Source organism: Canis lupus, chromosome 28 (genome assembly GCF_003254725.2).
Source record: "Canis lupus dingo isolate Sandy chromosome 28, ASM325472v2, whole genome shotgun sequence".
Lineage (NCBI taxonomy): Eukaryota > Metazoa > Chordata > Mammalia > Carnivora > Canidae > Canis > Canis lupus.
Window position 1 is genome coordinate 11,694,486 of NC_064270.1, and position 26,440 is coordinate 11,720,925.

General features: G+C 43.6%; 1 protein-coding gene across 2 annotated transcripts in view; it reads right to left on the reverse strand.

The window, feature by feature from the left end:
* Positions 1-10,300: 10,300 nt before the first annotated feature.
* The window catches only part of HPSE2 (heparanase 2 (inactive)), a 631,399-nt gene continuing 615,259 nt past the window's right edge, over positions 10,301-26,440 (reverse strand). Inside the window, exons 12-13 of one of the 2 annotated variants that reach the window (XR_004810045.2) lie at positions 14,744-14,864; positions 12,662-12,800 (exon numbers count right to left, since the gene is read on the reverse strand). Coding sequence is in view for 1 of the 2 variants with exons in the window: in XM_025466850.3 (XP_025322635.1) it covers positions 12,635-12,800 (166 nt within the window). In the remaining variant the exon portion in view is untranslated. Of the gene's footprint in view, positions 12,801-14,743; positions 14,865-26,440 lie in introns of both variants that reach the window. The other variant, XM_025466850.3, reaches the window with a different exon arrangement.

Below are 26,440 nucleotides of genomic sequence, written 5' to 3' on the forward strand. Positions count from 1 at the left end.
ACCCCGTTTTCGCTCCCCTTGTTTCTCTCCTCTCTAAGACTCTTCATAAGCGCGGATTTCAGGGCTTGAATTAGTTCCATCAAGTGGATATGCTGCCATTCTTCCCTGCCACTGCTAGAAGTTTCCATTTCTCACCAGCAGTGTGGGAGGCTCCCAATTCTCCACATCTGTGTCAACGCTTGTTATTGTCTCTTTTTATTTAGCCATCCTGGTGGGTGGAAAGCGGTATCTCCTGATTTTGATTTGCATTTTCCTAATGACTAACGGTGTTCAGCATCTTTCGTGTGCTTTTTGGCCATTTGTGAATCTTCTTTCAAGAAATGTACGTTCAGTTCCTTTGCCCATTTAAAAATTACTTGTCTTTTTATTATCAAATTGTAGGAGTTCTTTATATATCCTGGATACAAGTCCCCTAGTAGATCTATGATTTACAATTTTCCCCCCTTTATGTGGTTTGGTTTTTTGCTTTCTAAATGGTATCATTTGTGGCACAAACGTTTTCAATTTTGATTTAATCCACTATACCCATTTGTAATTATATCCAAGCTTTTGTGTCAACATAAGTTTCTATTTTACTTGGGTAAATACTTAGGAGTAGGATGGTGGGGCTGTATAATAAGTAACTGTATGGTATAGGCTGTACAGTAAAGTGAATGCACCATTTTACACCCACCCTGGCAGCTCTGAAAGAGTTTGCTGTTCTGTCACCTCCTTAGCATTTGACATCGTCCTTCTGTAATTTTAGCCATTCTAATAGGTATGTTGTAGTATCCCACTGGGGTCTGAATTCCCATTTTCCTAATGACTAATGACGTTGAACTTCTTTTCATGTGTTTATATGCCATGTGTTAAAAGTTCAAATCATTTGCCCATTTTAAAATTAGAATTTTTTTCTTATTACTTATATGATTCCTTTATATATTTAGAATGAATTTTTTACCAGATGTTTTCTTTCTTTCTCTTTCTTTCTTTCTTTCTTTCTTTCTTTCTTTCTTTCTTTCTTTCTTTCTTTTCTCCCTTTCCTTTCCTTTCCTTTCCTTTCCTTTCCTTTCCTTTCCTTTCCTTTCCTTTCCTTTCCTTTCCTTTCCTTTCCTTTCTTCTTTTGCCTGCCTGTGGCTTTGTCTTTTCATTTTCTTTTACAGTGACTTTTGAGGAACAGAAATTTTTGTGCTTTTTGAACCACTGCCTAAAACATCTTTGCCTAAACCAGGGTCACAAAGATTTCCTCCTGTTTTCTTCCAGAAGTTTCATAGTTTGTTTTGCACTTAAGTCTATGATCCATTTCAAGTTGATTTTTTGTAGAAAGCATGAGAGAAATATTCAGGTTCATTTTTCTGCATATAGATACCCAATTTTTCTAACACCATTTGTTGAAAAAAATATCCTTTCTTCATTGAATTACATTGACACATTTGTCTCAAGTTGAATATAAATATGTGGCTCTATTTCTGGATTCTCTATTCTGTTCAATAAATTTAGAAGGATTCAGATCACACTAAGGATTTTATTGTTTTTTTTCAAACAGCTTTTGGTTTCAACAATTTTCATTGGTTTTTCTGTTTGTTTCATCAATTTTTGCACTATTTACTATTTCCTTTCCTCTGTTTACTTTGGATTTAATTTGTTCTTTTTTTTATTATTTTTTAGTTTCTTAGGGTAGAAACTGACCCATTTTATTTGAGACCTTTCGTCTTTTTTTTCCAACAAGGGAGTTTGCTCCTATAAATTTTCCCCGAGGTACTGTTTTATCAGCACCCACAGCTTTTGGTATGTCATATTTTCATTTTCAATGAGTTCAAAATGCTTTCTAATTTTTCCTTTGATTATTTTTGGCTCGTAGATTATTTAGAAGTGTGGTATTAATTTCCAACTATTTGAATAGTTATTTCCAACTATTTTCCAGGTATCTTTCTTTAATTGTTTTCTATTCCAATTCCATTTGGCCAGAGAATATGCTTTGTGAGACTTGAGTCCTCTTAAATGTATTGATGGCTTAGGATATGGTAAATCTTGGTAAATGTTTCAGGTGTACTTGAGAATAATATATATCATTCTTTTGTTGGGTTGAGTGATCTACAAATGTCAATTAGGCCAAGCTGGTTGATACTGACACTTAAGTCTTCTATCTCCTTAATGATTTTCTGTGTACCTTTTCTATCAAATATTGAGATAGTGATATTGAATTCTCTAACTACAATTGTGGATTTGTCTATTCCTCCTCATGATTCTGTCAGGTTTTGCTTCATATATTTTGAAGCTCTGTTATTTGATACATTAACAGTATGATTATTATGTTCTCTTAATGAATGAGCCCCCATACCATTATAAAATTACCTTTTCATCCTTAACACTATTCATTGCACTAAATCTACTTTGAGAATAGTGTCACCACGACAGCTTTATTTTGATTAGTTAATATGGCATATGGAAGCGTTCAAGACATGTAACCCCAAAATATGCTACTTTGGTGTGTTGATTATTGTGAGCTAAAGGCACTTGAAACATAGCAGGTGCAAGAAGGGCACAGTGACCTTCCCTTTTCTTTCAGTAAGCAGGAGATGAAACTTCTATGGGAAAGATGCCCTCCTCCAAAGGAAATTTCTTTGCACCAGAGAAGGGCAATCTAGGCAGAGAGAAATCTGTACAAATAGACTAGGTTAAAATAACTCTTATCTTTCTGTAGTCTCTTCATATACTCTAGTTACTTTTCCACAATTGCCACTTTCTTCAGTCTAGTATCTACTTAGGCCTTGCTGGTTCTTCGGATCTTCGTTCTTGTGGGGGCTCCCACATAGGTGTTAAAAATTACTAAATAAAATCTCTGTGCTTCTCTCCTGGGACTCTGTTTTGTGTCAGCCTCAGCCAGAAACCCTGAGAGGGTAGAGGAGACATTTTACCTCCCCTGCATATGTAATCTTCCATCCTTTACTCTTAGCCTACTTGTGTCTTCATATGTAAAACACAGTTTTTTGTTTTGTAGGCACGTTATACTTGGGTCTGATTTTTTTTCCAGACTGACCATCTCTGCCAGACAGATTTGTCAGATAGTGTGTAAAGAACAACTCACACTAATGGGATTAGTACTGTGGTTTAAAGCCTATCAGTCATTATCTTGCTATTTGTTTTGCATTTGTCCCACCTTTTGTTTCTTTTTTCCTCTTTTTATGCCTTTAAAAACATTTATGAGTCCTTCTAGGATTCCATTTTACCTCCTATATTAGCTTCAGGACCAGGATGGGGGTGGGGAGAATGAGATACTCTGAAGATTTTAAAGGGATGTCAAAAAATTTGGTAATCAATATAATACTATTCTAATTAATGTTTCCAAAAGTCAAAACTAATGCAAAAAATCCATGATGAACAAAATATCAAAATTTTGAATATAAATATGATCAGTATTTCTGATTTACCTATTTGCCTCAGGCTTTAGTAAGCTTGGCATTAACATTTTTACTAAAACAAACAAAAACAAAAACATTTTTACTGACTGGGTCAGTTTTTGCTTCATATATGTGCACACACATAGATACGTGTATATATATATGATTTTTTTTTAATTTTTAAAAAATATTTATTCATTTATTCATGAGAGACACAGAGAGAGGCAGAAACATAGGCAGAGGGAGAAGCAGGCTCCATGCAAGGAGCCCGACGCGGGACTCGATCCTGGGACTCTAGAATCACACCCTGAACCAAAGGCTCAACCCCAGAGCCACCCAGGTATCCCTGTATATATGATTTAATTTCATTTTAAAATTTATGCATCAAATTTCATTTAGATGAAATTTGTTAATTGTCTGAATTTTCTATCCTTTCTGAGTTTGTCTGCCTTTTCTCTCATTTTTTCAGAGAAATGTGTTTAGAATTTCCTATTACAGGGCAGACCCGGTGGCTTAGTGGTTTAGCGCCACCATCAGCCTGGGGTGTGATCCTGGAGACCTGGGATCAAGTCCCATGTTGGGCTCCCTGCATGGAGCCTGCTTCTCCCTCTGCCTGTGTCTCTGCCTCTCTCTCTCTCTCTCTCTCTATCATAAAAAAAAAAAAAAAAAAAAAAAAAAAAATTTCCTATTATACATGTGATTTTGTCTTTTCCCCTTATATTTCTGTGAGGCTTTTCTTACAGATAAGGTTTGTTATTTAAGTGCATGCAAATTTAGAATTTTTATGGTTAAAAATTCTTTATGAAATGTCCCTCTCCATTATTAACAGTGCTTTTTGTTTTACAAAAGTATTTATTGTCTTATATCAACGTAACCTCTTGTTGCATGGCATATCTTTTTTAATCCTTTTACCTTCTTATATTTTAGATGTTTCTTTTTAAATGGCATTTAGTTGGGCTTTGTTTCTTTTTATCTTCTCCGACAATCTTTGTCTTTTAATTGGAGCATTCTACTTACATTTAATAACATTACAAATTTGTGTTCAAATCTATCATCTTACTATTCACTTTCTATTTGTCCCACCTGTTCTTTGTTATTTCTTTTCTTGCTTTCTTTTAGATCAATTATTTCTTATTTTGATTCCACTCTTCTCCCTGCCTCTATTCACTTAGAAATAATGCCTTCTTTTAATATTCTTTTAGTGGTTACCCTAGGGAGTAAAACATGCATCCTTGACTTATCAAAGTTTAATATAAATTGGTACTTTTACCTCTTCCTTGAAAATGAAAGGATGTTAGAATACTTGCCTGTCTGCTTTTAAAATGTATGCTATTGTAACGCATTTTCAATTCTATGAAATACCATTAAAAAAAGAAATACCATTATTATTGTCTTATATTTATTTAGATTTTCCCATATATTTACCATTTATGTTGCTCTTTGTTCTTCCCTGCATCTCCCTTAGCATTATTTTAATTATTCATTCTTTTTGCTGTCCACCCTGCATCTTTCATTGCCCCTCCCACTTCCTCACTCCTCCACTGCTCACCCCCCCCCCCCCAAATAGTTGAATTCCAGGACATTAGGTGTACACATGAAAAAAATCTACTGTGTTACATTTCAAATGTTGCTGTGGCATCCCTTGTTCATGTCTTATAGTGCAATTTAATTTCTCAAAAGTGAGGCCAACTGTTTTTTTCTTTTCTTTTCTTTTCTTTTATTTTATTTTTTAATTTTTATTTATTTGTGATAGTCACAGAGAGAGAGAGAGAATGAGGCAGAGAGAGAAGCAGGCTCCATGCACCAGGAGCCCGATGTGGGATTCGATCCCGGGTCTCCAGGATCGCGCCCTGGGCCAAAGGCAGGCGCCAAACCGCTGCGCCACCCAGGGATCCCTGTTTTTTTCTTTTAAATACCTAATAACAAGGCGAGTATACCTTGGGGCGTGCTTCATTTACATTAAATTTGTACTAAGTCGCTGCTTGGAAGAAATTTGGATGGGAGGAGTCCAGTAATTAACTCAAAGAAAAATCATGACCTTACCTCTAGAAACAAAAATCATCAAATGGTGTGGTCTGTTAAATTTCACGTGCATGGATCCTGAAGGCACATTGTATTTATATAGAAGCAGCGACAAAAAATGTAAGGCTAACTTTGAGACCTCTCAGAAAGGTATATCTAAATATATATGTATATATTTATACATATATATGTATATATATATACACAATATATGTGTGTATATGTGTGTGTGTGTGTGTATGCATATATTTATGAACTCGGGCAGTAGGGAGTTTTGGGTGACCCTAGAGTTCACTTAATCTGAGGTCCTCATTTTACAGATGAGGGCTCTAAGCTCCAGAGAGGCCAGTGACTTGTTTAACATCACACAGTAGACGGGAAGTCAGGACCGGAGACCAGAATAGCCTCCTTAACTGGCCTGAAGATATAGATTCCCACTCTCCTCAGGTGGATTCAACCAGTGAAAACTGTGTCATCTCCAGGGGTGGGTTCCCATTTGGTCTGTAGCTATGGCCTCTTTGATTCCGCTTTGCTATTTGAGGTTTTACTTTTTATTATTTTATTTGGAGGTTTTAAGTTATATTTCTGCTATGTCTGGTAGAGGGCACAGCATCCATACCAGATGCATCCTAACTGGATAGCAGTGAGACAACACAAAGATTGTTTTCTGTTAAAATTAGGCCAAGTACTTGGAGTGGCATGACTTAAGGGAAGGGAAAGAGGGAGAAGAAAGCTCCTCTAGGTCAATCTGAAATATGTAAAAGAATCCTCTGAATTTAGATATCACCACTCACTTGTAACACTCACTTGATGGCAAATTAACCAGAGCGACCCAATATCATTGATACATTTTATCATCTCCTAGCTGTCCATCAAAGTTTTGTGCTCCTTTTTCATGAATGTCCTAGTCTGTTCAGGCTTCTATAATAAAAATACCATAGACAGGATGGCTTATAAACAACAGAGGTTTATTCCTCACAGTTCTGGAGGCAGAGAGGTCCAAGATCAAGGTTCCAGCAGCTTCAGTATCTGATGAGAGGCCCTTTTTGGTTCATAAGAACCTTTTGGATGTATTCTCACATGGTTGAAGGAGCAAAGGAGCCCTCTGCAGTCTCTTTTATAATCCCATTCATGAAAACTCCACCTCATGATCTAATCACTCCCAAAGGCCCCACCTCCAAATACTATCTCATTGGGAGACCATCACATAGGATAAGGTTTCAATATGAGTTTGGTGGTGGTGGTGGGGATCAAAGACATTCCATTTATAGCAATGAAATACAACTGTTGAGAAGTGACTGTCCAGCCAGGGACATCATTTCTGAAACCTTCACATCTAGATGGGACTATGTGACTGATGGTCAATGGAATTGAGTGGAAGGAATTTATGTGAATTCCGGGTTAGGCCCCTAAGCTAGCATAGGTGGTTCTGCACACTCTCTCTTCTCGTCTGCCAACTACAGGTGGATGCCCATAGCAACCTTGGAGGCCAAGTGCTGAGATGGCAGACTGCCTTCCATCTGGGTCCCTGAAGGGCTGTGGGGAATGGAACCACTACTTACCCCACTGCCACCAGTTGAACTTTACATGATCTATTAGCAAGAAATGTCGATTATGTTAGGTCATTGAGATTCTGGGGTTTATCTGTTATTGCAGTTAACAGTTACTTTGACATAGTGCATGTCACCTAACTTGAACAGCAACATTTCATTTGCACTTAGAGCCCTAATACTGGAAGCAAAGCCTGTGGAGAAGAGGAAATAGGGAGACGGCAGCACATCACGAAACCAATGATCCCACCTGTGTGTTAGTTTGTTGGGTGGAAATGTAGTGTGGACAACTGTGCCCCGCCTCCCCCTTCTCCCCACAGAACACCCTGAGAACAGAAAGTTAGAGCATTCACATTTTATTACTTACAGAATGTCATTTCAAAATATAAACTACCTCATGGACCCAGACTCTCTGCAATCACCAAGCTCGTATAAACCTTAATATAATCTGTTTTTGGAAGCAAATATTAACACCTGGTAAAATCCCCTGCAGAGAAGAAACTTTCCCTGGGAGGTGTTCCTTTACTCATTTTGCCAACTTCCAGATGAATAAAACTTAGGTTTCTTTTTTGCTTCTTCCAAAAATATAATTTATTATATAACATTTAGAACTTGAAAAAGAATCCTAGAATATTTTCATGAATAATAATTAGAAGAGTAAAGTTCATGCTGTGGGCTGTAAGGAAGGACCCCTTTTCTCAGCTGGGTGCATAGGACAGGGGGGTTTACTCATGAGCCAGTCATTTGGAATTTGGTCATCTCCTTCCAAATGCTCCAGGGCTCCTGGGGGAGCTGCTCTGCTGTTTAGTAGGAAGTGGGTGCCAAAGCAGTTGGTTTCTTGTGTTTTAGCTTTCTTATTTTAGAGTGGTCTATACAAATACAACCCCTCTGGCAGTAGTTAATGGATTTATTATTTAGTCTGGAAGACAAAGAGAAACTTCCAAACCTCTTAGTGATGGGGACAGGAGGAGCAGTGCTTTCAGGGACAATGCATGTGTGGGTGCTGCCTGGCTCTCCAGGACTTAGAAATATCAGGAATCATCACCTGTGGTGGGTGGTGATGGTAGGAGTTGTCCTTTAAATTATTCTACAGAAAAACACAGGGGAGGAGTGACCAGGAGGACCACTGGTGGGCCTGAGGGGAGGGTGGATTCCAAATGTTACAGCCAAGGTTGGTAGGTTACAGCCCTACTCACTACTCATTAGGCCTGCTCACAGGCTTCCCCCCACTTGACAGCTGTCCTGGGTGAAAGCACTAGTAGGGGTTTCTGTAGACACTCATAGGCTGTTAAGAAAGCTAGCTGTGGAGCTTCTTTGGAGGTGAGAAAAAGTTGGCCACCACCAGTCCAATGAGAGAGAGCATGGTTCAATGAGAGCAGGCTTTGGAATCCAACAGATCTGGGTTTGACTCCTGGTTCTGCCGCTCTGCTTATCTGGATTGTCTTGGACAAATCACTTCTCTGGTCTTCCCCAAACAGTCACCACCCAGGACTGGGCATAAGAAGGCAGTTATAGAAGTTTTTGTGTCCATGTGATTCTAAAGCAATGATTCTAAAGCTCTAGTTGTTTGAGTCTTATAAAAACTGTTTATCTTTGAGTGCCCCTTACTACCTTATTTGCAATTCTGGTATATCCTAAGAAAAGATTGCAAACAATTCTACAATAAGACTTAATTCCTGGTCAGTACAGATTTCCCTGGCCTCCAGGTTGGGAGCCCGAGGCAGAGGGAAGGCAATGAAACTGGAGAGGAGTTAGTGGGAAAGCAGTGGGCAGTGTCCAGGCTGGGGCAGGAGTACTGAGGTTAGAGAGAGAAGGGTAGTGGAGGAACCCTTGTGCATAAATGTTTTATGCCCCTTCTTCCCTTGCCTTCTCCAAGACACATCTCTATTATTTTTAGATATTCTATTAATGCTTCAAAAAAATTTTTTTTAAAGATTTTATTCATTTATTCATGAAAGACACACAGAAAGAGGCAGAGACACAGGCAGAGGGAGAAGCAGGCTCCATGCAGGAAGCCTGATGTGGGATTCGATCCCGGGACTCCAGGACCACATCCTGGGCCAAAGGCAGGCGCTAAACCGCTGAGTCACCAGGGATCCCCTGATGCTTCAAATTTTTAAAGTCTTTTTCTGTCCTAGTGTTTTTTATTGCCAGTGATATCTACCTGCTTCATCTTTGCTTCTGCAGAGTTTAAATACTGCCCTTTTGTTTTCGGAAATAAAGCCTCTCTCAGTGGATTTCCAAGGTGAATCCAGCAGCTGCATCCTTCCCAAACATGGGCCTGGAATGTACTTGTGGACCACACCTGCAGATGTGGGGCATGGCCAGAACCCCTCCAGCAGCTCAGCAGTTCACAGCCAGGTTCACAGTCAGGCTGGATCCCTTCCCTGCACACCCCCCCCCCCCCGACCCCCCTCCAACCCCTCCATCCCCCCTGACCCCCCTCCACTCCCAAAGCCTCAGCAGCTTCTGATGCTCCAGGCCAGCAGGAGGACTTTCAGGTGAAATCCACCAAAAGCTTCTACCATTTGGAGGATGCAGGGCTTGGGCCCAACTGCTGGGGAGGGGCTGGGGCTATGAGGGCCACTGGGCCATTGGGAATTGTTCTGGGGGGTCCCAGGCCTTAGCCTCATTGTAAACCTGTTCTGGAATTTTCAAGCTTTTCTCCATCCAGAGATAAGCTAATATCCCACAGTTGCAGCTTTTTCAGGGAACTAGAAGAATTGAGACTTTTTCTTCAGACAACAATGAGAATTTGTTCTGAACCTTTGTGATAAGAAAAGAGAAAGAAAATCATTCCTAGAGGCAGGGAGAACAGACAATCATCTCAACAAAAGGCAAAGACTTCTCATTATACCTTATTATGCTTTCAAATAAGCATCTCTGCAAGCCCATTCTTCAGTTTCAAGTAAAGTGGCTCTAAAGTCTTGGATGATCTCAGTCGTGTCTTATTTTAGGAGGAAAAAATCTGATCTGGGAAGCTAGTGGATGAACTCTTTTGTCCCAGGGCCCAGCCTTGCAAACTGCTCCCCTGGTATGCATTGTGATGCTGAGTTTTGCCACAGGCTGTCTTTTGGGGGAGTATTATAGGGGAATCCCTTATAGGAAGTGAGCCCTACTGATTTAGTAATTATCCCCCATCCCAAATGCAAAAGCCAGGACAGGTGCTCTATAGGGAAATCCCTAAAGAATATGATGTTATCAGTATCCTTTGAATAACGCAAATACTTCCACGAGACAGTCACAAAATTAGAATTTCAGGACCCCAAAGATAAATTTCAATGATTCCCTCTTCCCTTTTTATTAACTAAAAAAAAAAAAAAAAAAAAAAAAACCCAAAAAGCAAAATTTAAACCTCTTGGGAGCATTTAATACACAGAGAAAGAAAAAAGAAGCAGAAACTGCCTATCTTCTGCAGGCTTAGAAGCTTAGTGAAGAATCAACACTTATTTACACAAAGTGTGCTTTGCACGGAGTTCTGGAGGTTTGACTGCATTGAATTCGAGGTGAGGGAGTGAGGCTGTGAGGTGGGCAACCACTGGGCTTGGTGGTTAAATGGACAGGCACTGGATTATTCTCCACTCAGCAACCCACTGCCCTGGGTGGCCCTGGGCCAGCTACGACCTCTCTCCACACCTCATCGGAAGGTGGGGGTAAAACCAGGGACTCCTTCATGGGGCTACTATATATGTAAAGCAAACTGGCCAGGCCCAGACCCACTGGGACCGCTGCTCTTATGTTATCATTGGAGGCCTATAGCTGTGCCCATATATAGAGGAGATTTTGTTATCTGCACAAATTTTTTAAACTTTGGGGAGACAACTACTTGGTCTCTCCTTTCCTCTGTCTTCCTTACTTGGACTGTCCTCATTTGGGCTGTTCTATCCCAGCCTTGGCGCTTCTCTTCCCTTGCTCCCCACCAGAGCTGAGGCTTCAGCAGGAGCTGCCTGCTTCCTGAGGAGGAGGCCCCCTAGGATAACCTTGCACCTGACAGTGCCAGGGTCTGCTCCCCTCTCTCCATCCTCTTCTGGGCTGAGCATGCCCACTGACCAGGTCCAGCCCAGTATTTGTTCCCCCACCTCCGGTGTGCTCATCCTCCTGGACCTGCTGACACACTTGACAAAACCCAAGTCCACTCTTCCTCACGCAAAGAGTGGCCTGTTGCTTCCCTCCCCCCAATCACCCCCCATCTCTGTTCTCCATGCTGAGTCTCCTGGACTTCCTCCCTTGTGTCACCTCAGACCTGGCCCTGTCCTTAGCCCCTGTCATTCATGCCATTTACCCTGAGAAAGAAAATCAAACCCATAGGAAAGAGTAGTTTCAGTGGCAGCTTATTTGCATCTTACCTCTTAAATCATATGGAAGGTTTATCATAAACTTTAAATCAGTCCATGTCCCCTGCCCAGTTCGGGGGTGGGGGGGATCCCACTCACCACTCCACAGTTCCCCAGCAGACCTCAGTTTCCAGATACCCTCTTCCCCAGGTGGTGAACTGAAAGCTTTGTTCTGTTGCCTGGGGGCTGGTCTGGGGGAGCAGGGACCTGGTCATCTTTCAGGACTGGATTAGCTTTCTGCCTAGGAAATGCCACTGGCAGGCTCACCACTCCTTGGGAAGAGGCAGAAAGGTTAGATTCCCTTGTATCTTACAGTGATGACTTTCGATTTACACCTTTTTTTTTTTATGGTTTTGGTCAGACAAACTATTAAGAGCTTGATCTACATGCCCTTAAAATTCCTTCAGATTTGATACAGGTCTAATTATTTGCTTGTTCAGTTGGGGGGTGTGTGCACGTGCGTGTGTGCACGTGTGCATGTGCATTTGCTGGTTCAGTGTGCTTTCTCTTTGTGCTGAAGCTCCCTTCCTCTCAGCCACATGACGGATGATGATTGCTTTCTGTGGTGCCTAATACATTGTTCTCCACTCCATGAATATTGTTACCTGACTCCCATTCCAACCCCAGGGGAATCTGGATGCACAGAGGAATAGAACCCTCTTACAAAATCTGGAGCATGATTGCAATTTTACTTTTGAAGCACCCGCTTCCCAGAGGAATAGTCAGTGATGGATGCCACTGTCAGAAGCCCAGATGCACACAATCATGCATCAACCAGGAAATGACAGAAACAGCTCACCCAGCAGGCCGGCGCTGACCCACCTGCCTGCTCCCCTGTAGGAAGAGAGGTGACGGGAAACCCAGGGCAACAGCAGGGAACAGACAAGGAGAGGAATCAGAGGAGGATTGGGCTCCTGAGGGCCCACCTGGTGGTTTCCTTCCCCATTTTGTGCTGAGGGCAGCAGTCACACACTATGGTCCACAGTCGTATAGCTGTGTGACCCGGATCATGGAGAGCTGTTTCATCTGTCCTTGGCATGTGCCATCAGCTCATTTACATGGTGTATACATGGATACATACAGCTCTATACATGTACCTTCATCCTTACATAGGTACAGTGATGGGTGATGTCTACATGTTCCTTTGGGGTGGATGTGGCCTACCTAGGCTAAGCTCATGCTATGGCATTAGTCTCTTTGGAGAGCAAGTCTGCTGATTCCAGCAGGATGGGGCAGCAGAGATTGATTTGTTGCTAAGAAGATGTCTGAAAAATCAGGATACTATCAGGGTGGGAGAGTGGAAAGCGGTCCAGCAGACCAGCTGGTAACTTGTGGGTATGAGGGTGGCTTATCGGTAGCGGCAGGCCAAAGCGTTGACGTTCTTGACCACATAAAAGCCCATGGTGACTGGAGGGATGACCAAAGTCCGGCCAGGCCGCAGGGGGCGGGGCTTCAGTTCTGGGAGGGTCCCATCATCCACCATCACTAGGGGCTGGCCGTTCAGCTGCACTGACCTACAGTGAAGAAAAACAGCAGGGAGCTTGTTATTGCACCATCACAGCAGAGCCTGGGCAGCCCCTGATTGCCTGCCACCCAGTATCAGTCAGTCTGAAACTTCCCCGGGCTATCCTGTACTGACACTTGGTATGCCCAGGCTCTCACCTCGGTGTTTTACTTTTTAAAATGTATTAAAAATACTCCAGCAATGCTCCAAGAAAGAAATGCCATTATCCCATTTTACCCAGGGTGGCTAAGTGGCTTGTCCAAGGTCATCCAGCTTGTTGGTCTGGGAGCCAGGATTTGAACACAGGTTGTCTAGTTGCAGAGACATGTCATTTAGACAAGCAAAAAGTCTGTGATGCAGAAGCTAAAAAGTGTATCACACCTATTTTTTTAAAATCATAATAGCAGTTCAATTTGACTTTACACAGAGAGAATTTTTTTCCGGTGGAATGTTGCATAGGCTTAAGATGATTTCAGAAGTCTCCTAGTTAACTGATCTCTTTAATTTAGTTGAGAGATGAGAGAATTAACATCATGTTACTTGTCTAGGCTTGTTCTGAAGGAGGAGACAGACATTTAATGACTCTCCTTTTTCTGAGAATGAGTTTTCATAACTATTTATTTTAGAGAGAGAGAATGTGAGCAGGGACAGAGGGCAGAGGGAGAGGGAGAGATAGAATCTTAAGTGGGGCTCGATCTCATGACCTTGAGATCACGATCAAAGGTTGGACACTCAACTGACTAAGCCACCCAGGTGCCCCTCATATCTAATATTTAATGGATGTTTCTGTTTTAGCAACACAATGGAGTAGGTGACAAAGCAGGCATTTTAAAATTCCAATTCACCCATCCTGCTTGCTTTTATTCTTCCTGTGTACCAGCCATCTTCAATCATGAGAAGAGGGCCACATACAGAGTACACTTAGGAGGAAAGGAAGTAGCTCATCACTCATCCTTGGCCAGTGGTACAGAGTCCAGAGAACTTCTCAGCTGTTCCTGACCCGGAATGACTTGTGCAGTCATGTACCCAGATTGAAGCTCAGTTTTCTGGGTCAGAAGAAAAGGCCAGAGCCAGGCCACCAGCTGGAACTAAGGCTATGAGTCACCCTCAGAAAATCAACATTGCATAGTGGTGACTGTTTTGGGGCCTTGCCCAACCTCCAATGTGATAACAGTGCAGTGATACTATCTGGGCCATAGAGAGATGTAGAGAATGCAATGTTAGACACTGATACAGAGGTCTTTTTAAAAATATTTATTTATTTACTTATGAGAGAGAGAGAGAGAGAGAGGCAGAGACACAGGAGGAAGGAGAAGCAGGCTCCATGCCAGGAGACCGACACGGGACTCGATCCCCAGACTCCAGGATCGCGCCCTGGGCCAAAGGCAGGCACCAAACCGCTGAGCCACCCAGGGATCCCCCAGAGGTCTTTTTTTCATATTACTTCTGTGCTATGAATGATAGGTTTAGAGAGAGATACTCAGACCTATGCCCAGCAGAGCAGTGAATTCCCAGAGATAAGTATGTTGTGAATTGCTCCCAACAGAAAGCAAGGCAGGGAGGCAGGTCCAAGCCTGGTCCCGCATGGAAAAGTCTGGGCCTGGTCCAGATCTGACAGACCAGAAGGGCAGCTGCCCTCTTCTTATTGGTGTGATTCAGGGATGAAAGAGTGAGCAGAGGACTCCTGTAGGGAGAGCCAGACCTGCCCCTGGAAAAGCACAGAAGGAGGAGAACTGAGATCTGATGAAGTATTGACCTCATCAAATCTGCAAGGAGCTTTTGCTCCAAATTTGAGTGATTCTCTCTGGTGAAGATAGACTACTCATTGGAGTAGGAGGTATGGTGAGGAGAAGGGGTCCAGTTGCAAAAAAAAATCCAGAACAGGTCTTCACAGTGTACTGTCATTATTTTGTTTCAGGTGGTGTGAATATCCAACAACCAGACAATACGTACCGTCAAATACAAGTTCAATAAAATTAATAAATCTTTCCAATGACTCCTCAGTTGATATCACTGCTCTACTTGAAGACCTTCAATGATCCCTCTTACATATGGAACTGGGTGCAAGCCCTTCCTGTAAGGAATTAGGTAATGCCTTTTAGGAGTCACATGATCCCACAGCATTGATACCTCTGGATTCTGGGAAGTGCAAAAGAAAGTGTGATAAGCAAGCCTTTGAAAGTCTATATCATTATTCTGGAACAGGGCCCATTCTGATTTCCTTGTTGGTTATGTAAGACACTAACCCAAGTGTGGGTGGAACCAGGGAGCATGGTTGAGATTCTGGACTGATCTCCAGTTCCAGGAGCCCAGTCACTAACTTGCTAGACAGTCACCTCCATTCTAGGGGCTTTTTCCTCTGGACAGTTGCTATAGGCTGTAGGGCCAGACACATGAAATACAAAGTATGCGGTGCTCTGACAGCATAATGAGCCCCATAAGTAGGAGATGGTATTTTGTTATTAATTCTTTTCACCATAGCTACTAGTAAAGTTATTGGTCCTTGTACTTTTTTTTTTTTTTATAAATTTTTTTTTAAATTTTTATTTATTTATGATAGTCACAGAGAGAGAGGCAGAGACACAGGCAGAGGGAGAAGCAGGCTCCATGCACTGGGAGCCCGACGTGGGATTCGATCCCGGGTCTCCAGGATCGCGCCCTGGGCCAAAGGCAGGCGCCAAACCGCTGCGCCACCCAGGGATCCCTGGTCCTTGTACTTGACTGCTCTTGGGACTGACAAATTTCATGGCTTCTTCTTAAAATCCTCTCTTCCCTTGGCTCCATGGTACCTCTGTCTCTTTCTGTCTCTCTTGCCGCTACTCTCCTTCTCCTTCATTTCTGCATGTGGTTGCCTCCTGAGGGGAATTATTCACTTCTACCTGCCTCTTAGATGGTGAGGTTCTTGGTGTTTTGTCCTTGGACCTCTTCTCCCACACTCTATACCATGGCTGAGTGCTATTACCCACACCCAGGACTTTATTATCCATGTCAATACTTCCCAAACCTAGCCTAGGTCCTTCTTCTAATATATCTCCACTTGGCTGTCCCATAGGAACTACAAAGTCGCTATGTCCAAAGTCAAAATTTTCTTCTCAAACCCTGTCCTTTTCTCTGCCTTTTTTGTGTTGGTACCACCATCTACCCAATTACCTAAGCCAGCAAGCTGGTCATCTGGGACTTTGCCCCCAATTCTTACATCAGGGTCACTGAGTCCAATCAATTCTACCTTTTAATATTTTTCATATCTGCTCCTTTCTTTCCATTCTTTAGTTCAGAGCTTGCCATGTAACCCATCTTTTTGTCCCCTGCCTTGCCTTTCTCCTGCTGCTTGCCACATTGCCAGCAGAGCATCAATTGCTGTCACTCCTTTAAACCCTTCAGCATCTCCCCATGCCTTCTACTTTCACAGGGACAATGAAGCCTAGCTCTGGCTAGCTCTCCAGTCTCAGATCCTGCCAGTACCCTTTACTCCAATGCTAACTGGCTCACCAACTTCTGGGGGTGGGGAGTGGGGCATGAGCTGAGTTGGCAGTCCTTGTAAGGTCATGAACATGAACAATTATGCATGAACAAAGAGTGTTTCACAATGAAAAGCTAGCTAAGTCTTGCACATAAATATTTTTCAAATGACAATGTCAGTAGATACTGTTGGGAATAAAGTACACAAGTTCCTTCAAAAGTATAATAAATATTTTTCAAGTGTAAGTACCAGCAGACACTGTTGGGATTAGTAAGACACAAGTTCATAGAAAACTGTTAAAAGATTCCTAATGGAATTTTTTTGGCGGGGGGCATCATGCGCTTTTCTCAAGCAAGAGGTTTAAGGTTTTACTTATTTATTTAGAGACAGAGGGAGGGTGGTAGAGAAAGAGGAGTGGAGGGACAAGCAGACTCCCTGCTGAGCATGGAGCCTGATGCAGGGCAGGGCTCTGGATCTCAGGACCCCGAGACCATGACCTGAGCTTAAACCAAGAGTCAGACGCTTAACTGACTAAGCCCCTGTGGTGCCCCTCAAGCAAGAGATTTTAAAAGGACAATCACTATAATGTGGCAAGGCCATGACATTAGCCGACGTTAAAAAGGAACCCTAGTGGGATCCCTGGGTGGTGCAGCGGTTTGGCGCCTGCCTTTGGCCCAGGGCGCGATCCTGGAGACCCGGGATCGAATCCCACGTCGGGCTCCCGGTGCATGGAGCCTGCTTCTCCCTCTGCCTATGTCTCTGCCTCTCTCTCTCTCTCTGTGACTATCATAAAATAAAATAATAATAATAATAATAAAAAGAACCCTAGTTCTTTTGCAGGGCTGACTCCCTTACCCTGAAGGACCAAATTGAACAACCTGTGGTTCCACTTCTGTGGTGCTCCTTCCTCCTAGAATACAACCACCCTCCTCCCCTGTCAGACCCCCTGTCAGACTAGCTACATTGGGTCCTTGCAGAACCTGCTCAGGTGTTGTCCCTCTGGGAAACCTTTTCTAATCTCTGGGCTGGGCTAGAAGCCCCAACTCTGGACACTCCTGTACCCTAAACTTCTCTATAACTACCTACTGAATTGTAGTGACTTACACTCCCCCTCACTGGGCTGTGAGCTTGGTGAGGAAGGGGATCATGTCTTTCAAACCTAAATCCTCGGTGCCTAACAAGGTGCCCAGTATAGAGTAGGGAAGAAGTATTTTTGGAGTGAATGAACTTTGGTGCTCTTCTGCATTACTTTTTATCTTCTGTGGGGAGGAGGGGGGAGTTTCTCCAGCTTGAGATTGGCTCCCTGGAGGTTCGCTGTCTTTACAGATTTCATTAACCTACCAATTACTCTTGCTCTCAGTGGCTCTGGAGATGTTAGATAAGACCTGAATTATCACTGATTCTCAGTCACTCACCAAATACCTTATCCCAACCTGACACAAGGCCATTGATCATGGACAGTATTTTTCATCCTTAAAAAAGATCCATATGACCATCTCTTAACTAAGTTAAAATGAGTTAATTTGGTGAGACCCTGAGTCCCCATACATCCTTATCTATGAACTCCCTCCCTTATAAAGACGGACCACATGCTTTACCACCTCCATCCAATTTTTTCTGTGTATATTTTTCTTTAAATATTTATCCTGTTACCCAGTGAAGTCATAGCATGCTAAATATTACAATAATATTTCATTTTTATAAATAATTTGTAGGTTTGAAAACAGTCACACTGATGATAAAAATCGAGTGGTACACACTATTTTGTAGACAAAGTCATTTAGCTATGATTTAATTTGACTATTGCATTTAGTTCTTCCAACAACCAGCTGAAACAGGGGTTAACATCCCTATATTATGGTGAGACCCCTCAGAGTTTAGAGGGGCCTCACCTAAGTCACAAAGCCAATAAGTGGTAGGGGTGAGATCTGCAATGCTGTCCTTTATCATGGTCCTATCTGGCCTCCCTTGTGATTGCTAAAGAGCCCTATGAGGTACATGGGGCAATTATTATTATTATTATTATTGTAACTTTACTATTGAGATGAAGTCAGAGAGGTTAAGTGGTCTGGGCAAGGTCACATAGCTAATAGGTGCTAAGCTAGGTCTCGAATTCAATCTTTCCGACCTCTCTTTCTACTATTTCATGGTGTTCTCCAATTCCAGATGGCACTCACCCCGATCATGTTTCTTTATTTCAAAACCATTCCTTATCATGTTTCCATCATATTTTGGGACCTCTTTACTGCCCATGACTTTTCAAACCAAATGCTAAATGATCCAGCCTATGTTGAACTATTTCTCTTAATTCCCTAGCTGCTGAGGGCATTTAAATTATCCAAATATTAGGACAACTGCATTTTATCACCATCTGTTTTTACAAAGTCTGAGTTACTTTTCAATTCCTAAACTTGTTTTCTTTATTTTGCATGCTATTTGGAATGGAATTCAATGTGTCAGTGTGAGTCAAGCCTCCTGCTCCCCAGGTCTCTGTGGGAGCCCCTTGCCAAGGTCACCCTCCTTCCCCCAACACCTGTCTACAGTCTCTGGGTTTCATGTCTTACCCTGGTTGTTGCTAGCCATGGATACTGAAGCAAGCTCTCAACTACCCTGAGGTCTCAGGGTAGCAGGTCTAGTGAGCATGCTTTTTTGTCAGTCTTGAAGATAATTTGCTTGACTCTGGTCTGGCCCCGGGTGAACTTTTGTGGGGGCAGAGGCTAGGGAAGTCTTTGTATTATAGGGAGCATTCGTGGGAGCTGTGTCTGCTTCAGGCTGGCATATTTGGGACCTTGAGTGGGAGGTGAAGGGACTTAGGTGAAGGGACTCAGCTATTTCAAGGAAGTGATTTGCCTTCTCTGAGAGCTTGGGTCTCTCTATGTATAAGATAGACTAGTTGAAACCTAAGATTCCTTCTGTCTTGAACATTTTTTAGGTGGGTTGTCCAAAGCCTAACAACTAGCTTGAGGCATTGCTCAAACTCAGAGTGATCCTGCACAGTTAGAAATCTGATCACGATATTCGCCCACCTAATGTTCAGTAGCGCCCTGCTGATCTTAGAACACTGTCCAGAGCCTTTTACCTACGTCTCCAGCCCTTTAGAGGCATCTTCGCAGGGCACTGGCATTGCTGACAGCTTGTCAGTCTCTCCCCCAGGCGGGAAGACCATGTGTGTGTCTTGTCCATTCCTGCAGTCTCCCTATACCAATTCACATAGCAGGTGATCAAGAAAAGAAGGACTGATTATATGTATATGTATAGATATAGATGTATGCAGGGAGATGAACCTAGAAGGAAAAGACCCTGGACTGGAAGGCCAGAGACCCGAGTTTTAGTGTAGACTTCCAGCATGAACTATGTCGGCCTGGCCCTGTCACCAGTCTGTCTGGTCCTTGTTCCTGGATCGTTAAACCGTTGGAGGGGAAAGAAGAAGGGAGGCAGAGGAGAGGGAGGATAATGCATAGGAATCTGGCGCGTGTGCTGGGGCGCGGCCTCGGCTCCCTGTGCTCCCAGGCGGCCTCTCGGGCCAGGAGGCGCCCCCTGCGCCACTAGAGGGCGCTCTTGCTCCACACAAGGCCTCCGGAGCGCCGCCCCCGCCCGCGCGCGGCCTCCCCGAGGAGCGCAGCGCAGGGTCGCTCGGATCCCAGCCGAGAGCGCGTCGCGGTCCCCTTGGCGGGGGGCCCGCCTGAAGGTTGCCGAGACTCAGGAAGCGGTTCGGCCGGCGTGCAGGGAGGGGGCGCAGGTGCGCCCCGGAGCCCCGGGCCTCCGCGCCGGCCGCGCACCTGTGTGCGCTTTACAGGCTCCCCGGGGCCGGCGGCCCCTCGCGGCCCCTCGCGGCCGAGTCAGGACGCTGGGCTGTGCGGCTGCGGCTGCCCTTCTCCGGGCCAGGGCCAGGGCCAGGGCCAGGGCCAGGGCCAGCGCCAGGTTGGGGCCTGGGGGCTCGAGGACAGAGGGGCCTTGCTGTCCCCGTGCTCCCGGGGAGGCCGTGCATCTGGGTGGCGTAGAGGGGAAGTTCCTTTGAAAGGGCCGCGAGTGATGCCACTGGGCCGCGGAGGGCCGCGGAGGGCCGCGGAGGCGCCGCAGCTAGTGTCGCCGGCCTCACTAGCCCCGCTGGAGCAGGGGCTGCAGGATGCTCACTCCCCTCCCGGGGGTGCTCCTGCCTCAGGGGCCATGGGGAGGATGGCGTCCCAGTGCGCCCTGAAGCTTTCCCCCTCTCTTTGCCTCGCCTGGAACCTGGTAGAGACTGTCAGAAAGTCCCCTCTCCCTCCAGGCCCCACTGGCCGCGGCCTTCAAGGCCTCATGGGGCAGCGGAGGAGAGGCCGGTATCTGCAGCTCCCTCTAGCACCCGTCCTGCCGGCTTTACTTTACCTGTGTGCTGGGGTCATTTCGCCGGCTACACCCGACTGTTTTCATTTCCTCGTTTTCAGTAGCATGTGGTTCAGTGCCTTCTTGCTTAGGAGAGTAATCCTACTTAATGTTTGTTGCCTTCCACTAAGTCAGCCTCTCTAGGAGTTCTCCTGATTGGACACTAACCCCTTCCCCTATTGTTAAGGAGAGGAGACTGTACCAGAGAGATCAAATGGATCTCCTGTTCCCCTCACCCCTCAAGTAGCCCCACATTGTGTGTGAGGCTCCTGGCCACTCAGACCCTTTGAGGCTGAGAGGATCATTTGCCCTTCATCCTATTCTTTGAGGGGTGTGTTGAAACAATGAGGAGGGGATCCCTGGGTGGCGCAGCGGTTTAGCGCCTGCCTCTGGCCCAGGGCGCGATCTGGAGACCCGGGATCGAATCCGACGTCGGGCTCCCTGCATGGAGCCTGCTTGTGTCTCTGCCCCTCTCTCTCTCTCTCTCTCTATCATAAATAAATTTTAAAAATAAAAAAAAAAAAGAAACAATGAGGAGTTTTGGTCTAACTTCTGTATCACTGAACCAACACTAGGACTCCTTTATGCAGACAGAGCTGGGGGATTTTATAGACAAGTTGTCAGAGATCTAGGCTTTTCCTGTTTGGGGGTCATGACTTGATCTGTGTTCTATCCCAGGCTGTGTAATAATGTCTACGCCATACTGGGATTTTACCATGTGCTTCTAATGGCTTAGAGTAACTTAGCACATTTGGCAGACAAGATGAGAGCCCAGCTAAGGAACCTGGGTTTATACTGATATTGTTAATTCCCAACAGATGGGGAAATCATCTGGGGGCAGTTTGGAAAGAAAATTTGATTCTGCGACCATCTCAAAGCTCCATGTCATAGGCCTATCACACTCAAACCACAGGACACAATAAGAACCAGCTATAAAAACCATGGAGAGGCTTTAACATGTGGTTAACTCTGTTCCCTTCCCATTATAAAGAATCGGTGCCATGATCTCCGGCATTCATGAGTATACAAGGGGCATTACTCATCTCCCTACTGTTCTCTGTGTTGTACAAATTCAATTGTAGCAGATGGAGCCCTTACCCGTGAAGACAGAAACTCAGAAACATGCAAATGTGTGGTCAGATACACTATAATTAACACATTACACAAGGAGAGAGACAAGGAAAATCACACTTTCTCAGCCTGGATTTTGAGGTCTTCTGTGTTCTGGCTCTGGTATATTTCTGTGGCCTTTCCTCTCACCCATACAAAGCATCTTATATTCCAATCATGTAAAATGATTTGCCATCACCCACTCCCTTCAAACAAAATGAGCCTTGAACTTTTGTACTTCTGAACATTAGTAAGCTCATCCCACTGCCCGGAATCTCCTTCTGTCCAGCATTTCCTAGGTATATCACTCATCCTTCCAGCTCCTGCTCAGTGGCCCTCAGCCCTGAGGACTTCCTAGGTTGCCAAGTTAGAATTCATCTCTTCCTTCCTTATACTCCCCTTTCCTATATTTACCCTCTTGTGGTCTGTCTTGTCTTCTTGTCTTAAAATATCACCAGGTTCCCCCAGCTCTAATTGTGTGGAGCTGGAAGAGGCAAGTGTGGGGATGAGAAGTGTCTCCTTTATGGGCAGTCTACAGGTGAGATGAAGAGAGTCAGGCAAGAGGGCAGGTGTATGTGTGTGCACATGTGCACAGATGGGTTTTCCATATGTAAAAGTATGAGATAAAGTCTATAAGCCACACCCAAAATTAGTTCCATCATTCTAAAGTCATGAATACCTATTCAAATATGTTAAAGGGATAAATATCTCGGTTTTATGGGATTTTGATAAAATGCTCCCTATAGTATCAGGTGCACCCTCAAAAGCAAAAAGTAAGACATCCCAGGTGGCACAGGCTCTGTTCCAGAGCCCACAGATGTCAAAATGCATAGTGTGCGGTGATTCAGAATCATTCCTGCAAAGGTGAGCAGAGAAGAAGTAGTCTGCCAAGTGATTATTGGTGTTGGGCAGCTGGTCCCCCAGTTTGGTGCTCTAGGCCCCTCATCTGGAATAAGCCACATGTCATCTCTGGCTTCCCGGTGCTTGGCAGTCAAAGATCTACTGATTCAGGGCCCAGGCCCTGCCGTAGGGATGAGTTGGATTAAGATTTTTCAGTTCCCTGTGGCTTACATTTGTCTGTCACCCAAACCACAGCCTCTGGAGGATGTGGAGAAAGGAGAAGACAAGGGCCATTTCTTCTCAGTCTAGCAGAACTGCCTACATAGTCTGCTTCCTTGCCCCTCATTTTGGAGTCAACTGCTTAGAAACATGTGAGTGTTAGCCTAAAGTGCTCATTCACCAGTGTTTCATCTGGGTTATCTGGAACAGAATAGAAGTCTCTGCCTGCAGTGAGAGTCCCCAGGTGAGTGAAGGTGGGGAGGGGAGGCCCTAGCCTTGATGGACAGCTGTGCAGAGAGATTCCAGCTGCTGGGAGTGAGCTGCAAGAAAATGTATTCTGGAGCCGAGAACAAATGAAAAACTCTCAGAAAACAACCCCAAGTGCAAAGTGAAAACCCTGAATTCCTAAACATCTTGGTTTAAGATGTCAAGTTACTGTAAAATATAAAAGCATTTTATAATCCTCTAATCTGCACAGCGATCTGTACATTACTAATATGGGAGTTCAAACAAAACAAACAATAAAACCTATGGGGAGCCGTACACATCCTTCCACTTAGTCATAGAGAACTCCCAGGGGCTCATGGCATGTTCACACCTTTGGCAAAATGGCTTCGTGCCTAAATGAAGACTAGAATCTGGGTGAAATCAAAGATGGAAATCAGCCGGGATGTTGCTCCAGCGTTTTCTGGAGCGACAATGGTTCGCAACCTTGACCACATATTTGAATCACCTGGGGACCTTTAAAAATACTGTTGCCTGGGTCCCAGCCCAGAGATTTTGGTTTAATTGGTCTGGGGTGTGGCTTGGGCATGTTTTTTTTGTTTTTTGTTTTGTTTTTTTTTTTTTTAAAGCTCCCAGGTGATTCAGAGCACAGCCACAGTTGAGCACCAGAGGTAGAAGAGAGAGTGGGAATATGTTTGCAGCTGGGGGTGGAAGGGACTCAAACAGCTTTCTAACCATAACATTCTTCAATTATTTCCAATAAAAAGAGCTTTTCTTACTGTTTTGGAGTACCATGTCAAGAGGCCACATTATTTTTAACCTAATAGTAAGATGTGAACTTTTCTTTTTTTTTTTTTTTAAGATTTTATTTATTTGAGAGAGAGACAGTGATAGAGATCGCGCGAGAGAGCACAGGCAGGGAGGAGAGGGAGAAGCAGGCTCCCCGCTCAGCGAGGAGTCCAACACAGGGCTTGATCTAGGATCATGACCTCAGTTGAAGGCAGATGCTTAAATGACTGATCCACCCAGGCACCCCAGATGTGAGCTTCTCAAAGGCAAGTTTTTTTGAATTGTCTGAAGCAAGCATTTTTGCTTTTTCAAGAGAACTGCTTCATTTCATTTCTCCCTCCAGTGTGTCCACTAGTGAGATGAACATGCTCCTTACTACCAGGGAGGTGAGTGTGTAGCACTTCCCAAGATGAATTAAGAACCTAATCAGATGAAGCATTTGCACAGATAACAAACTGCATTTCTTTAACATTCAGGAGAAAACTTCTGCTTCTTTTTGAAGGGCAAGTTCTCAAAGGCATTTAGGTTTCTCTGAGGTTCTGAGCTGTGGCACAGAGAGTTCCCTACAGACAGAAGGTGGGTCAAGCTCTTTCCAGGCAAGAGGAACCGAAGGGGATTAAATATATCATCCAGTATTTTCACTGTGGTTTCCAGATATGTATGTAATTACTCCGATAACGCACAGTATATGTTGGTTATGGCTACTATGTCTTTTTGAACCACAGAATACCCTGAAATGAGCACAAGGGTTAAAAGAATCCAAATCCTCTAGGTTTCAATGAGTAGTAGTAGGCTTACATTAACTGAAGATTTGTAAGGCTCATTTCTCTATGTCCTTACTTCTCTTTAGTTTTTCTACAGACAACTCAAAGCTTTGTGTGTAAGTATTTTTACAAATATACATACTCATATATATTTACATTTCTACTTTCACAGTGTCCACTTCAGACTTTCTGAACTGGAACACTAGCTTCAATGTTGCTGGTTAGATTAAGTACTACCTTCCTGTTCCCTTGAGGCCAGCTTGCAAATCTCCCCTGTCCCATGAACCTTTCTTGCCCACTCAGCGCTTCAGCATCAGTGGCTTATCTTTCCTCCTGAGGGGTGCTCAGTGCCCTTTTAAAGGGGCTGCAGATAATGTGGTTGCATCTGCCCAGCAGGGCTTCTTCCTCCAGGTAAAAGAGGTCTCTATTCTAATGCCTACTTTTAAGAAAAGGATCCTTTTTTTTTTTTTTTTTACTTTTTTAAAAAAGATTTTATTTATTTGACAGAGAGAGCGAGAGCGAGCATGAGCAGGGGGAGCTGCAGAGAGAGAGGGAGAAGCAGACTCCTGGCTGAGCAGGGAGCTCAACGCAGGGATCCATCCCAGGACCCCGAGATCATGATCTGAGCTGAAGGCAAATGCTTAACCAACTGAGCCACCCAGGCGCCCCTTTTTTTTCTGACTTTTAAAAACCAGCACCAGATGCCCTGTGTGGGTGAACAGCTTCTGCACACACTTCAGCTCCAATAGCACTACTGATGGTCCTTACCTCCTACAGAATATCAAAATAAATTCCAGAGGCATTAAAGAAATAAATATAAAAAATGAAACAAAAAAACTAGAATAAAACAAAGATACATATTTATCTGATATCAGGAATATAAATACATAGACATATAAGTGGAATGGAAGGAACCACAAAGCAAAAGATATATAGATCTAACTATATAAAAAGGAAATACTTCTGTATGTCAAGATAATACATTAAAAATGAAATGTTGTAACAACAGCAAAAAAAAAATACTGGGGAAAATATTTTAACACATCTGATAGGTAGCAAAGGGGAAATTGCCTCTTTTTTTTTTTTTTTTGAAATTGCCTCATGTTAGAAAAACTTAGAAATCATTAATAAAATATAACAACTCAACTGAAAAATAAGCAGAAGAGATAGAAAATGCCTAAAAGCAATACTAATAGGCATGAAAAATTTTCAACCTCCCTAATACTCAAAAAATACAAATTAAGATGAAAGTATTATTTTTCATTATGAAGTTGGCAAAGATTTAAAAATATTCCTGTTCTGTGCTGGTGAGGTAGTTGGAATAACAAAATGTTCACACTTCCTACTCCTCAGGCCGCCACAACGAAGCCTGTCTGAGGTAAGAAAATTGAACAGTTAATCATAGGCGATAAGGTTCTATATAGTTCAATGGAGTCCAACATGAATGGAATAGTGAGAAATCTGGAAACCAGACCATTTGAGGAATGGTTGAAGGACCTGACTGTTTAGTTTGGAGACTACAACTCTACGGGGAGACACTGAAAAATTATTATGAAGAAGGCATAGATTTACTCTGCTTAATTTTTCTAAAGCAAGGGGATAGATGGAAGAAAACACACTTTGGCCACATACAAGGAGGATCTTTCCTACAATCAGAGCTGTTGAGTCCCAGAGTGGGCTGACTCATGACATGAGTAGTCTCAGCAAACAGAAGCTGCCGGCTTTCTGTCGGGGATGTTACAGAGGAAACTTCTTGATCCCTAAGAGTACTCCCCAATTTTTCCTCTATAAAGTCACCTTTTAATAACTTCAGAACTTTCATAAAGTGGTTTATTTTAAGAAGAAACTAATTTAAATGATCCCAGACAAGTAGAGAAAATG